General features: G+C 35.5%; 3 protein-coding genes across 3 annotated transcripts in view; 1 reads left to right on the top strand and 2 right to left on the bottom strand.

Annotated features, from left to right (window-relative positions):
• Positions 1 to 705: 705 nt before the first annotated feature.
• On the bottom strand, positions 706 to 2,345 carry uxt (ubiquitously-expressed, prefoldin-like chaperone). Its single transcript, XM_043246709.1, has 6 exons — positions 2,020 to 2,345; positions 1,556 to 1,637; positions 1,354 to 1,421; positions 1,149 to 1,256; positions 1,008 to 1,071; positions 706 to 935 (listed from the first exon to the last, which is right to left on the bottom strand). The coding sequence occupies exons 1-6, from the start codon at positions 2,100 to 2,102 to the stop codon at positions 873 to 875; spliced, it is 468 nt and encodes a 155-aa protein (XP_043102644.1). The 5' UTR covers positions 2,103 to 2,345; the 3' UTR covers positions 706 to 872.
• A 748-nt stretch (positions 2,346 to 3,093) lies between these two features.
• zgc:86609 (ER membrane protein complex subunit 3-like) lies at positions 3,094 to 7,106 on the top strand. The gene is made up of 8 exons (XM_043246708.1): positions 3,094 to 3,394; positions 4,072 to 4,129; positions 4,209 to 4,302; positions 4,384 to 4,488; positions 5,577 to 5,658; positions 5,742 to 5,821; positions 5,998 to 6,080; positions 6,789 to 7,106. The coding sequence occupies exons 1-8, from the start codon at positions 3,240 to 3,242 to the stop codon at positions 6,903 to 6,905; spliced, it is 774 nt and encodes a 257-aa protein (XP_043102643.1). The 5' UTR covers positions 3,094 to 3,239; the 3' UTR covers positions 6,906 to 7,106.
• Positions 7,107 to 8,367: 1,261 nt separating this feature from the next.
• Positions 8,368 to 12,957, bottom strand: part of usp11 (ubiquitin specific peptidase 11) — a 17,982-nt gene continuing 13,392 nt past the window's right edge. The window contains exons 17-21 of the mRNA XM_043246705.1: positions 12,232 to 12,344; positions 11,886 to 12,035; positions 11,072 to 11,187; positions 10,869 to 10,957; positions 8,368 to 9,683 (exon numbers count right to left, since the gene is read on the bottom strand). Coding sequence (XP_043102640.1) covers positions 9,519 to 9,683; positions 10,869 to 10,957; positions 11,072 to 11,187; positions 11,886 to 12,035; positions 12,232 to 12,344 — 633 coding nt within the window. The 3' untranslated portion in view covers positions 8,368 to 9,518. The remainder of the gene's footprint in view (positions 9,684 to 10,868; positions 10,958 to 11,071; positions 11,188 to 11,885; positions 12,036 to 12,231; positions 12,345 to 12,957) is intronic.

The following is a 12,957-nucleotide window of genomic DNA, read 5'->3' as shown; positions in this document are numbered from 1 at the left end:
AAAGAAAAATAATCTATTTCAGGAAGCAAGTCTTACAGCGCTGCCACAATTCAACATCCAGTTTCCATGGCAACTGTTACTAGTGTGACAGGGTAGCCGTCACGCGGATGCTGCAGAAACTTAAAATTAACCAGTCTTCATCAATCGGAACAGCTGAAATAGAAGTTCAATCGATGATCGATTAATTGTCACGTAATTCATTAAAGGGGCGATCTTGAATCCCGAAGGAAGCACGCACGCGGTTAAAAAGGATTTTTTCGAACGTTAGACTGCATGAAGAACTGATTACGTAAACGGGGTAATCTATACATTTTTGAATCTAAAAATAAAAAGAAGAATTACTCCTTAATTATTCTTTGAATTACAGATAGAGTTTCTAAGATGAAGGTTTTACTCCACAACCAATTTGCACTCACATTTATATATACATATAGACTTCACAGTATCATTTTGTGGCTTGTTGAATTCTTTTTTCAGTAAAAGTCCTGTGTTTTATAAAAATGAAGATTTATGAACTAGATAACACCAGTGATTTCAACAGATTACATATCTTTTCTTTATTTACAATAATGCAATCTCAATTTGCTTGACAAAATTACATATAGACTGTCTAATCTGGTTTCAAAATGTCATGTGTTAATGTATTGTGAGTACAGAGATATAATTATATATAAATATTTAAAACGATCACAATGACACTGACAGTTGTACTGAAAATGCATTTATTCAGCAAACTTTTCAAAACAACAGTATAACCTGTTAAAAGGCAACGTTCCGCTGAACCTGACTGCCATAAAGTTCACATTGTTTGAAACAAACATTACAGTCATATGTGCAAATTTAATACACTGTTCTACGTTTGGTGCACTGTACTAAAACACCTCTCTCCTTCTGTCCTCTGGAAGATCTTTCAGACCTTGCAATTCCCTCAAACCCTATAAAAACAAATTTTTTTTAAGCATCAAGTAAAAAAAAAGGAAAACAAGTAAAACCGTAATGATGTGTACCTCCAAAACCATGCGTATGTTGGCCTTTATCTTTGCTGCATCTTTGGTAAGGACCTCCGTATACCTGAAACATTCAAATAACGATGAACATCTGAACATTTCAAGGTTTTAAAAAAAAACCCCACCAAAAAACTCTCTTACTCTGTTAGCTGATTCGTTTTCTTTTCTATAAACTTCAAAGCCTCCTCATGTGTGAATTCGACAAAGAATCCATACCCAACTGCCACATATATTTTTGATGCATCAGGTCTAAAAAAGAAATGAATCCTTTATGAGTGTGCCCTTTTTAAATGTTAGGCAGAGGCATCGACGCACAGTACACGGGCATCAGACTAGCAATACCTACACATGAGCCTGCACGTAGAAATTGCAGCCAAGGTCAACATCTGTTTTGAGTTCTTTGCTGTCGGTCTCCTAAAGATTAATAAAATGCATATTATAATATACATCCCTGGGTATAGAATAAGAGCCAGAAATGACAGACAGTGAGTAACAAATTAAAAAAGAGAGAAAAAAGGAAGAAATACAATAAAATAGAGATGAAATACCTGAATGCTTTTAATTGTGTTTTTCAGCTGAAGGTATTGTGCTATTTTCTCATACACAGCATCTCTTTGCTCTAATACTTTCCTGTCAAAAATAGTAGAATTTATTTTATTCATATATATATATATATATATATATATATATATATATATATATATATATATATATATATATATATATACATACACACATATATATATATATATACATATATATATATATATATATATATATATATACACACATATACATATAGATACTCACACACATATATACATACACACACACACACATATATATATATACATACACACACATATACATATATAGAGTATATTATATTAGTATTTATATGAAACCCAATGGCACTTACAATAATACCATTGTATTACGATAAAACAATGGAAAGAAATAATGTGATTACCATGGTAAAAAAATATATATAATCTCAAGCGAAAATACTTACTGTAAGTCTCCTTTCAATACTTCATTGATAAACGTCTCATACTGCAAGACTTTTTCATTAATACCAGTCGCCTCAGGAGTCATGATATGAGAAAAAGATGGTTGCAGATAGACTATGATACAGCGATATTTATTTTAATCTTAGCCTGTGTTTCTACAATTAACGTGCATCTGAAATCGACAGCCCGTCGCTGCGCTGATGCAGCGATAAAAAAAAAAGCTGACAAATGAATGTATTTTAATAGAAAATGCTCGCCTGTGTGAAGCTAAACCTTCCTTCAGCCTGTCACGTGGCTCTCCACTTGTTTACAAGATACACGGAAGCGTCTTCGAAACCGGAAATTGCGTTAAACTTTTTCTTTCTTTCTTTTTTAAGTATATACATTTTTTTTTAAATATATATGAATAAGACAAGGCTATCCGTTTAGCGAACGAAAATAATTACACTGTAATGCATAAATACATAAATGTCAAAGTAGTGCGACGCGTTCCTGAGAATCGGTTCTTTTAAACAATTCGTCTCAAAGAAGTTACAAACGTTTATTTTACGAAATTACGATATCACCGACATCCTCTCGTGGTTTATTACGTGTAATAAAAATTATTTATATGCACATTTTACTGCTTATTTTTTAAATTGTATCTATATATCTACGTTTACACGTTAAAACCGTCACGTTCAGCTCGGTTCAGTGAGGACTCGATAAGAGCACAGACCGATACAGTTCAGTTCGTGCGTATGACTACTCAAAAGAAAACACAGGAACATATTGGATTATTAATTTATGTTTTCTGTTAGCTAAATTTTATATTCGTAAACAAAAGTTTACTGGCTCTAAACCTCTGTTTTCTTTGATTTAGACAAGTTTATTTGGACAAATATGTGAAAACTATTCAGAACTAACGTGAAAGCTATGGAAACAGTATCCCTGTATTCATCAAAAAGCAAAAAAAAAAAGAGAAAAAAGTTCAGTTAGTGCATTAGTCGACTCAACAGTTTAATAGATTCGGTTCAATAGAACTGGATCAATTGAACCGGTTCAATAGAACGACCCACGAATCGGACCTCGCTACTAGTTCAAAGGTCAAAAAGCAGCTGTGCATATGGCGCATGTTCATGCAGTATGTGTCGCTACTGTCGCATAAAAGTTCAGTAGTTTTACTGTAGTTGGAGTATTAAAATAAACTTTTAAAGTGACAGATAGTTTTTTGGTGGGTGACATGGCAGGTCCAGAGCTGCTGCTAGACTCCAGTATTCGTCTGTGGGTCGTTTTGCCCATAGTCTTCATCACATTCTTCGTCGGTGTTTTGCGACATTATGTCACTCAACTGATTCATAACGAGAAGAAAGTGGATCTGCAGCAGGTGTCTGACAGGTGAGATGACTGATACACACAGGTGTTCAACCATAAACATGTTATTAAACTCACAACATAACTACTGTAATTCTAAATATAATAATTAAAAAAAAACATAAATGCTTAAAGTGCCATTCTAATTATATTATTTCAGTACTTAATTTTAATAAAAAATAATAATTAACCTAAAAGTATACTTGCATTTATCTTTATGAAGTCTTGGCAGAATATTAATGAATTAAATTTGATCTATAAAATGAGGTTCAATTACTATATTTTGCTAAAAAGTTATTATTGATCTAAATTAAAAACTTTTAAAAAAGTTTTGATTGCCGAATAAATTATATCAGTACAGGTTGTATGCAAATATGTATTCTGGAGATCAGGGAATAAACAGGAATAATTTAATAGCAGACTTAAAATTTTGAAAATTCTCAAATGTTGCCCAGATGCGATCATCACGTCTTTTTTAATTTGTCCCGATTACAAAATATGGAAATGCAATCAATCTGTTTTATATATTGAATCCTTGGGCAAGTTCCTCTTAAGAGATGAATTATTTCGAGCTTCAGGAAACATTTTGAAGAAAGGATGTTTGTAATCTTACTGGAACCGTTGCAGTTTATACATAATCGTTGCAAATGATTTTCTGAATGCGTGTACATTTCTGTGTTTTAATTCATTGTAAATCGCAGCCAGGTGTTGCTGCGCAGCCGCATCTTGAGGGAAAATGGAAGATATCTTCCCAAACAGGTATTAATTCCTTTATGAAGCACATTTGCGTGGAATAAAGTTATAAAACCCACTGATCAATGACGCTGTCCCATTTCAGTCATTTGCCATGCGAAAACACTATTTCAACAACCCTGAGACTGGGTTCTTCAAGAAGGTCAAAAGAAAGGTGACCCCCAAAAACCCAATGACCGGTAAGAGCTACTTCAACGTCCTAATATTAGAAGAAACGAGCTACTATGCTTCATCATAACATCTTGCATCACCTGTCCCAGACACCAGCATGCTGACGGACATGATGAAAGGGAACCTGACCAATGTGCTGCCAATGATTCTGATTGGAGGATGGATCAACTGGGCCTTTTCTGGATTTGTCACAAGTAAGAGCTTTTGTTATTTGTCCCAGTTAATGGAATAGTTCACCCCAAAAAAATGAGGATTTGCTGAAAATACAGGCCAAGATTTAGAGGAGATTGTTTCTTCATGGGAACAGATTTGGAGAGATTTAGTATCACTTGCTCACCAATGGATGCTCTGCAGCGAATGGGTGCCGTCGGAGTCCTAACAACTGATAAAAACATCACAGTAATCCACAACACTCCAGTCCATCAATTAGTAATGTCTTCCGAAAAAGCTTCATGTTTGTAAGAAGCAAAAATGCAGCATGTAGGCATTTTATCTTTACAGCCATTGCTTGTAGTCCATATTCTACAGTAACGCTTTGTCCAAGATCACCGTGGAAAGTTAAATTATGAACAGAGCTCCTGAATATCTCGAATTTCGTGATTCATGAGGCTAATTAATTGATGGACTGTGATGTTTTATCAGCAGTTTGGAACGATGAGCGAGTGATTTAATGCCAAATTTCTAAAATCCGTCATTTCTGATGAAGAAGCAAAGTCGTTTCGGATGGCCTGAGGGTGAGTAAACGTTCAGCAAATTTTCATTTCTGGGTCAGCAACTCCCTTAAAACCAAAAAGGTCTAGCGAGCGTGCGTGAAACGCGGTCTTTTTTCTAAAACAATCATTTGTAAGCGTGATTAAATTCAGGAGTGTAGGAAGCATCCGAAATGTGAAGGGAGTCATTCTAAACCTTAACAGCCGGCTCATGAATTTTAATTGGGTGATGTAACAATTGGCCAGTACATTCATAACTCGTTTTCTGAAAGGCAGACGTTGGTAAGTGGGCTCTAACCGTAGTAGAATTACCGCATATGCGTTTGTTTAGTCCACCGCTGATGCAAGTGGTTGGCGGAGGCTTCTGCTCTCTATTAAAGCAGCAACATTTTTTGGCATTATTAAACAAAAATATAATCACTATTAGTGGATGGCTAGAAAATACAGTGGCTGCTATTCATCTGATTAAGTCTCAAGTAAATGCTACTTAAAATGTCACTCAAAAAAAGGCTTGTAGGAGTTGAATTGAATTGTAATATAAGTCATTTTTGTGCTGCTTGTTTTTTCTCCAGCTAAAGTTCCTTTTCCTCTGACTCTGAGATTCAAGCCCATGCTGCAGAGAGGAATTGAGCTCATCTCTCTCGATGCGTCCTGGTACAGTATTCACATGTGATGTGTTTTATTTGTTGCCGGAAGCTGGGAACTGTGAATTAAATCTGAATGTGTTGCTCATATAGGGTCAGTTCAGCATCATGGTATTTTCTCAATGTGTTTGGGCTCAGAAGCATGTACACCCTCATCCTTGGACAAGACAATGGTTAGTTGTCTTTTTATGACTTGTATTATATATGTATATATATATATGACTACTTATTCTATTTAATATACAATTACCTAATGTGTTGCGTTGTATTAAACGTTATACTTACATTTTATCTGTGAAATTCAGATGGCTTTCTTCTCTATTTAAACCAAAAGTTCTTGATGTTTCAGCTGCAGATCAGTCAAGAATTATGCAGGATCAAATGACGGGAGCCGCGATGGCGATGCCACCTGATCCTAATAAAGCATTTAAAGTGAGTAGAACCTAAGAAAATTAAACAATTTATTTATATTTACTTAACATTTAGTCACTTTGCAGATGCTTCTATATATATATAGTATATAATATATAATATTTTATATATATATATATATATATATATATGTATGTATATGTGTATGTATGTATGTGTATATATATACATAAATACACACACACACACACACACATATATATACTGTACATACGTATGTATACATATATGTTTGTGTGTGTGTGTGATATATACAAAGAAACATGCACAAAATTTAGTTAAAGTGAATTTTTCTTGGGAGTTCAGCGCCTACAGCCCCAGTGGATAGACTGATGCTTGCAACAGCAGGGCCGATGTGGAAACGTGGTTGCTTTTAATTTCATAACCTCATCATCTCAGGATAATTGCGAAACCTTGCACGCTGCCGTTTTGAAGCACACACAATTACAGAACTACTGAAACACATTTCTTGAGGAATGAAAAGCGATGGGCGCAGTGCGAGTCAATTCGGTCCTCAAACAGAAATAATGAAACACTCGGAGAGAGAGATGATGTTCTCATCGTTTGCATGCGCTCGTGCCGTTGTTGTAAACCCCCTTCTTTCTCCTGCGGGAACGCCGAAAGGAGATGTTTAGCAGAATGTTCGCACCCTTCTCACATGCGTAAAGCCCTGCAGTGCTCTAAACGTATTTATTACTGTGGTTTCAGAGCGAGTGGGAAGCTCTGGAGATTGTGGAGCACAAATGGGCCCTGGAGAACATAGAAGAGGAGCTCATGTGTCAGGATCTAAACTTCAGAGGACTCTTTAGCCAAGAACTGCAGTAAAAACAACCCTATTCTGATGATCGTCTGATTTGAAATCGGCACTGATGTGTTTTTGCCAGAGGTATTAATATACAGAGTTTCTCATGTCTTAAGACCGTATTTATATGCGAAGTAATGCCTATTTTTGGGTTAGTTGTATCCGAAGTGTCCTTAAAATGCCAGTTCGGCTTTCATCTTTGATTAAACAGTCTCTGTCGTGCAGCTTTTCTCTAGTGTGCTTTGTAATTATAACAAGTTTCTTATTTACAAGCCAGAGAGATATCATAACAGCAAATCGAATGTAAAACAGATACTATTTTGGTCACTCCGCAAGATATTTAATCATTTAATAAACATGAAACCCTAAGGTGAGGAGGAAATCAGTTTGTGCTCGTGTCTTTGAATCAGACGAAAGGAAATGGTCGGTTAGCGAAAAGTTTGCGAACCACACAGAGTCTGTAAATGTTTAACGCTTACATGACTCCACATTTCAGATTGAAAATACTACATACTCCACATTCAAAACTCCAAAGCTTTTATTTGATAACTTACGTTTAATTTCTATACAAAAAATGCCCCACAATGCAAAAATCACAAATACGAAACTTGGTGTGTGAAATGGGCTTTATAAATTTGTGTCGATTATTTCTCAAAACAATAATTGCTGTAATATTTCAGTTATTTACAATCCGATGGATTTCACTGAAATTGATACAACAACCACGATCGCATAAATATCTGATTATAAACATGCTGCGTAGAAATTAGGCAGTAATGTAGGTGGCTTTCTGAAGCTGTAGATTCCAGCACTGGTGGATTATTTCAGAATTATTTCAGTAAACGAATCATTGCATTCATTAAGCCTCGAATGGAAGACTGCAGAAAAAAAAAAAAAAAAAAAAAAAGTCATTTGAGGAACGGTTTTACAAACAAACCGTCTATTTGTAAAGCAGACAAGAAAACTCAGCTCTTCGTCACAACTTTGTAAATCTCACAAATCCAGTCAGAACATATCCGGTCATTTTTATTTTTATGAATACCATCGTGATATATAGCCTTTTTTTTAGAATTGCGGAACGATAAATTGTCATGAAAACGCCTCTTTGTTTTAATATAAAAATATAATTTCACATTGTATCCTTTGTTTTGGATGTCTTTTGTTCTGGACAGGTTTTGTGAGATTCACCTGTAATATTATACTAGAACATACTGAAGTTATTAAGTGCTCCTTTCACATACAGTGATATATAAATCTCATAGGACAGTGCGATAAACTGTGGAATGCAATAAAGCAGTCACTTAATGGGAAGTGCAAATGAAAAAGCATTTTCTATAAGATCTTTACACAGCGGGCCGAATGAATTACAACACTGTGAGCAGTTGAGAAATGTTAATATGCAGTCAGTACAAACCGAGGGAATGCCGAAGGAGCTACGCCACCTTTAATTCAGAGGTAAAACAATGGAAATGGAAGCCAAATGTGTCCAATCTAACCTCGACTTTATAGTCAGCATTTATTTATATCAAAAGATGTGTATACAATTATATATTCAATCTATAATTAACAAAATAAAATGAAAGCTCCCACATTCCCAGCATCTGATCCAAATGATCAAAGATAATACAACATTTATTACAATACAAAAATACTGTACAGAGGTGCCTTAAAAATCATCACGTAAAGAGCTCTATCCAGAAAGCACTTTGCTGAAATATTCTCATTGCTCCAAAGAGTTTGTTATAAATTGCACGCAGTTAGTCAAAAAGAATGTAATATTTAAATCTTGCTGTTCATCTCCTTTCAATTAAGATAAAAAAAAAAAAAGCTAATTCTCGCTGGAAAACAAGCCTCCGTTTGTGTCCCGCAACAGAGTGGATTTTCCCAGACGGAAAAAAAAAAAACATCACGAGAAAGAAAATAAAAATGGAAGATCTTTAGAAGCCGCTCTTTAGAATTACAATCTCTCACTCCACGTTAGCAATTATGAAAATAAATATTTCACGAGTGAGTGGACAGAAAGCTATACCTCATATACCTCCACACCCACACCTTTTTACAAGATCTTAGAAATCTGAAGCAGGATTTCTGAACGTGACATCCCTGATATGAGAAACCCCAACCGCCCCTGCAGAAAGATCCCGCGATGAACGTCGCTACAATGAGATGGAATAAACCGATTCATGACGCTAAACGGCGCGGCTGAAGGTTGTACGTTCAGATCAAACATCACCACTGTGGACAGCAGCTGAGCTAGCTCAGAAAAGCAAGCTTAGGAAAAAATAAAGAACACGTCGGTGATGATGAACTGTGACGCAAACCTCATTCTTCGAATCCTCATCGTCACTGAAGCGCTGCGCGACAATATCTGAATCCGCCGCTACCAGCCTAACCCGTTTCCTTGAGTTCGTCATACAGAAAAACAAACAAACGAAAAACACACTAAATCTACATTCCCACCCCATGATGCTCGTGCACCAGCCTGAGAGAGGTGCCCCTGCCTCGCACTTCCTGTCGGGAGTCAGAGCGGAGGCGGAGGTTCAAGTTTCTGTTGATTAAGATGATCGACAGTATGCCAGAAAAGATAAAAGTGAGAGAGAATGAAGTGGAATGCGTGAAAGACAAAAGGGCAGGAATCAGTCCGTCTCCATGCTGACACAGGAAGAGGCTCCGTCCACGCCGTCGTGCGTCTGGGGCGAGACGTGGTTCTCGGACTGGCTGGAGGAAGGGACGGGTAGAGGAACGGTGGGCTGGCGGATCTTGTCTTGGCGCTGGTAGAACAGGAGGTAGGCGGCACTGGTCTAGAGGAATAGAGGGAGAGAAGTTTCACTGACCAGGATTATGGGTAATGAAAGGTTCATATTTTGATTCTGGGAGTCAACAGCATACAAGGTCAAAAACACTTTCAATGTGCATTTTTTTTTTTAATTATTTGTTCAATGACTCCCAAACAGTTCATTCAATGATTATTTTTATAAACCCCTGGTGAATCGTCGATTTTTTATTTAAAGCAGTGTTTGTGAAATTTTAACGCTGCAAGAGAAGCACCTAGTGGCAAAGAATGAATTTGCATTTTCATTCAGACCAACATGAAAAGACCAACAAGTGGGCTGGCAATATGCAAAATTTCATTTTGATTTGAAACGGTTTTGGATACACGACTCGTTTCAATGAATCAGAGTCGACTCTATCTTATGAGGAATAATAACTTTATACAAAATGCACTTTCAGATTTGAAGGTGGTTTTTCATTTTCAAAAATCGTTTGGGTTCAGTAAGGTTTTTTCCTTTTTATCTTTTGTAATGCTAACGAAGGCTGTAATTGTGTAAAACATAATAAAATAAGGTATATTTACAATTTAGAATCACTGTTTTCTATTTAAATATATATTAACATTTATTTTTGTAGTGCAATATTGAATTTTCAGCATCATTACTATAGTCTTCACTCTTCAGTGTCACGACTTCTTCAGAAATCATTGTAATATGCCAATCTACAGCTAAAGAAAAAAATATTCTTCCTCTTATTATCATTATGATGAGTGTTGAAAACAACCTATCACCTTTAATCAGTTTAATGCATCCTTGCTGAAAATAAACATACTGACCTCATAATGTGTTTTTTAAATTGTTTGGTTTGTTTAGATGTGCTTCCATAAATTTACCTGTATTTTTAATTATATATTTATTAGTCATATCATATAATCAGCATGAGTTTATGTAGAATAAGACAACTGTAGTCCACCGATATAACCATTTCTTGCGGACGTCATTTTAAATAAATCGGTCTCTTTTGTCACATGTGGTCCAGTTAATTCAGAGGCTGAGAAAGTTATTGTATTTTGAAGAAAAACAAACATTTCATTTTAGAAAAGCATGCGCTGATGAGTCACGCACAGCAAGACCAAGGAAATTTAATGAAAAACATAAAGTCTATTTTGATTTCATGGTGATAAAGCAAACCACAGGAAGATGCATTAATCTCACCACTATTTGCTCCTCCCTTGCATAGGTCACCTTGCTGTCGTCAAAATAATACCACTGACCGTTGTCCTTGTTCCGGGCATAACTAGTATCTAGAAGGAGGAAAAAAAGGGAAATGCTTGTGTATTGTTGTGCCACTAATCAAAACATCGTGCCGCTTTTGACATAAATGCTGTTTAATGAGGTCTAAGAAGACTGATGCATACAGTGCCCATCTCGGAGTCCGCCATAGTGGTTGGACACGGAGATCAGGTCATATCTACAGGGAGGTTCAGTACTGTTCACCGTCTTCTTTAGGAGGAAACCTGAGAAGTCCAGATCCCTGCAGTCAGAGAAAGAGCGTTGCTTTTCACCAGAGCAATAGCAACATATGAGCCACATGAAAACAAATGTCACAGTCTAAATATCAACCACTGAAAAAAAGAATATAAAGGTTGCTCATCATTTAAATATTGTGTAAAAAACAAAAAAAAAAAAAAATATATATATATATATATATATATATATATATATATATATATATATATATATACACACAATTTTTTTTTTTTGATTTTATAATTTCACTAAACCATTCAAAAGTTTGGGGTCAGTAAGATTCAGTAAAATTAGACATTACAAATTTTGACAATTTTTACAAACCACAGTAAAGATTTACAATATTATAAAAGATGTCTATTTCAAATAATTGTGGTTCTATTTCTATTTCTTAAAAATGATTGAAAAAATTAATCATGGTTAACACCAAACTGTTTTCATAATAATCAGAAATGTTTGTTAGGCAGAAAATAATAGTTTCTGAAGGTTCATGGAGTGGAGTGATGAATGCAGTTAACAATATATTCAAATAGAAAACAGTTATACTAAATTTGAATTATATTTTCACAGTATTATTTTTACTGTATTTTTGATTAAATAAATATAACCCCGGTGAGCATAAGAGACTACTCTCAAAACCCCCAATTTTTGAACACTAGTTCATGCATCTCTTAAATCTCACAAACGGTGCATCAATATTACCGCAGGGGGAACTCCACGATGGTATCCAGTTTCTCTCGAGAGTATTTTGTGTAGGAGAAGCGCTTTAAATGGATGATAAGAACCTCAGGCAAAGACCACAGATCCAATTTCTTAGTGGCAAGCTGATGCTTTTTACATGTTGGACAATACCTACAGACCACATAAACAAACACAGAGTTACATGTGCGGAGGAAGCAATCCGGTTCTTTAAATACATCACTAGAAATTATGAAACAGATGGTTACGGCTCTAAATTATGCAACAAACAACACAAAAGGTTTGTCTTTCTTCGTGCTCATGATGCATAGACTGCAATAAAAGCACAGAATCTGTAATAGTAGATTACCAGGGGTTTTCCTCTTCCAGTGTCTCTACCGTGGTAAAGAGCTCTATACATTCCTGCAGCTGCACCGTGGTTGGCAGGTGAGGGACATCCATGCTCTGATGCTTTATATACTTCTGCATAAACATAAAAAAAACATGTTTGCAACAGATATGGTGCAGTTTGCATAGCTCAAAAAGACTCGCATAAGAAAAGACTACTGAAATAAATGTAGTTCGACTAGTGGTTCCTGATTGGCCAGCACAAGTTTTCATTGTTTTTTTTTTGTCATATTTGTTTTATATTTACATACATAACTGTGCTGTGCTGGGTTGAGACCACTGCTTTTCATAAATAAATTGACAAAGAAAAGCATTAAAAACACTTAATATTTTACTGCACTGAACAAAACTGAATTAAGCTGAATAACGAAAACAGTGTCAAACCTGAATTTGAATATAGTTTCAATTATCTGAACTGACTCAAAATGACTAAAGGAGCTTCTTGTAGCTAGATTGAACTTGTTTCATAACTGCTTTACATCGTTACTGAACTGAATCAACACTCAACTGACCTCAGTTGAATAATGGCACGCTATTGTCTTTATAAAAATGCTTTGCAGCAGATTTGCATCAATTCTGTTATTTTCCTGTGCATTACTGTGAAGTTGTTTTTAAACTGTACTGTATAAAGCTCTACATAGGTGAAGGTGGCCTAAATTGACTGCGGTGATATAATACAGATGCCTCA

This window comes from Puntigrus tetrazona, chromosome 8, assembly GCF_018831695.1.
Source record: "Puntigrus tetrazona isolate hp1 chromosome 8, ASM1883169v1, whole genome shotgun sequence".
Lineage (NCBI taxonomy): Eukaryota > Metazoa > Chordata > Actinopteri > Cypriniformes > Cyprinidae > Puntigrus > Puntigrus tetrazona.
The sequence above is the reverse complement of the archived record's forward strand: the minus strand, read 5'-3'. Positions and strand labels throughout refer to the sequence as shown.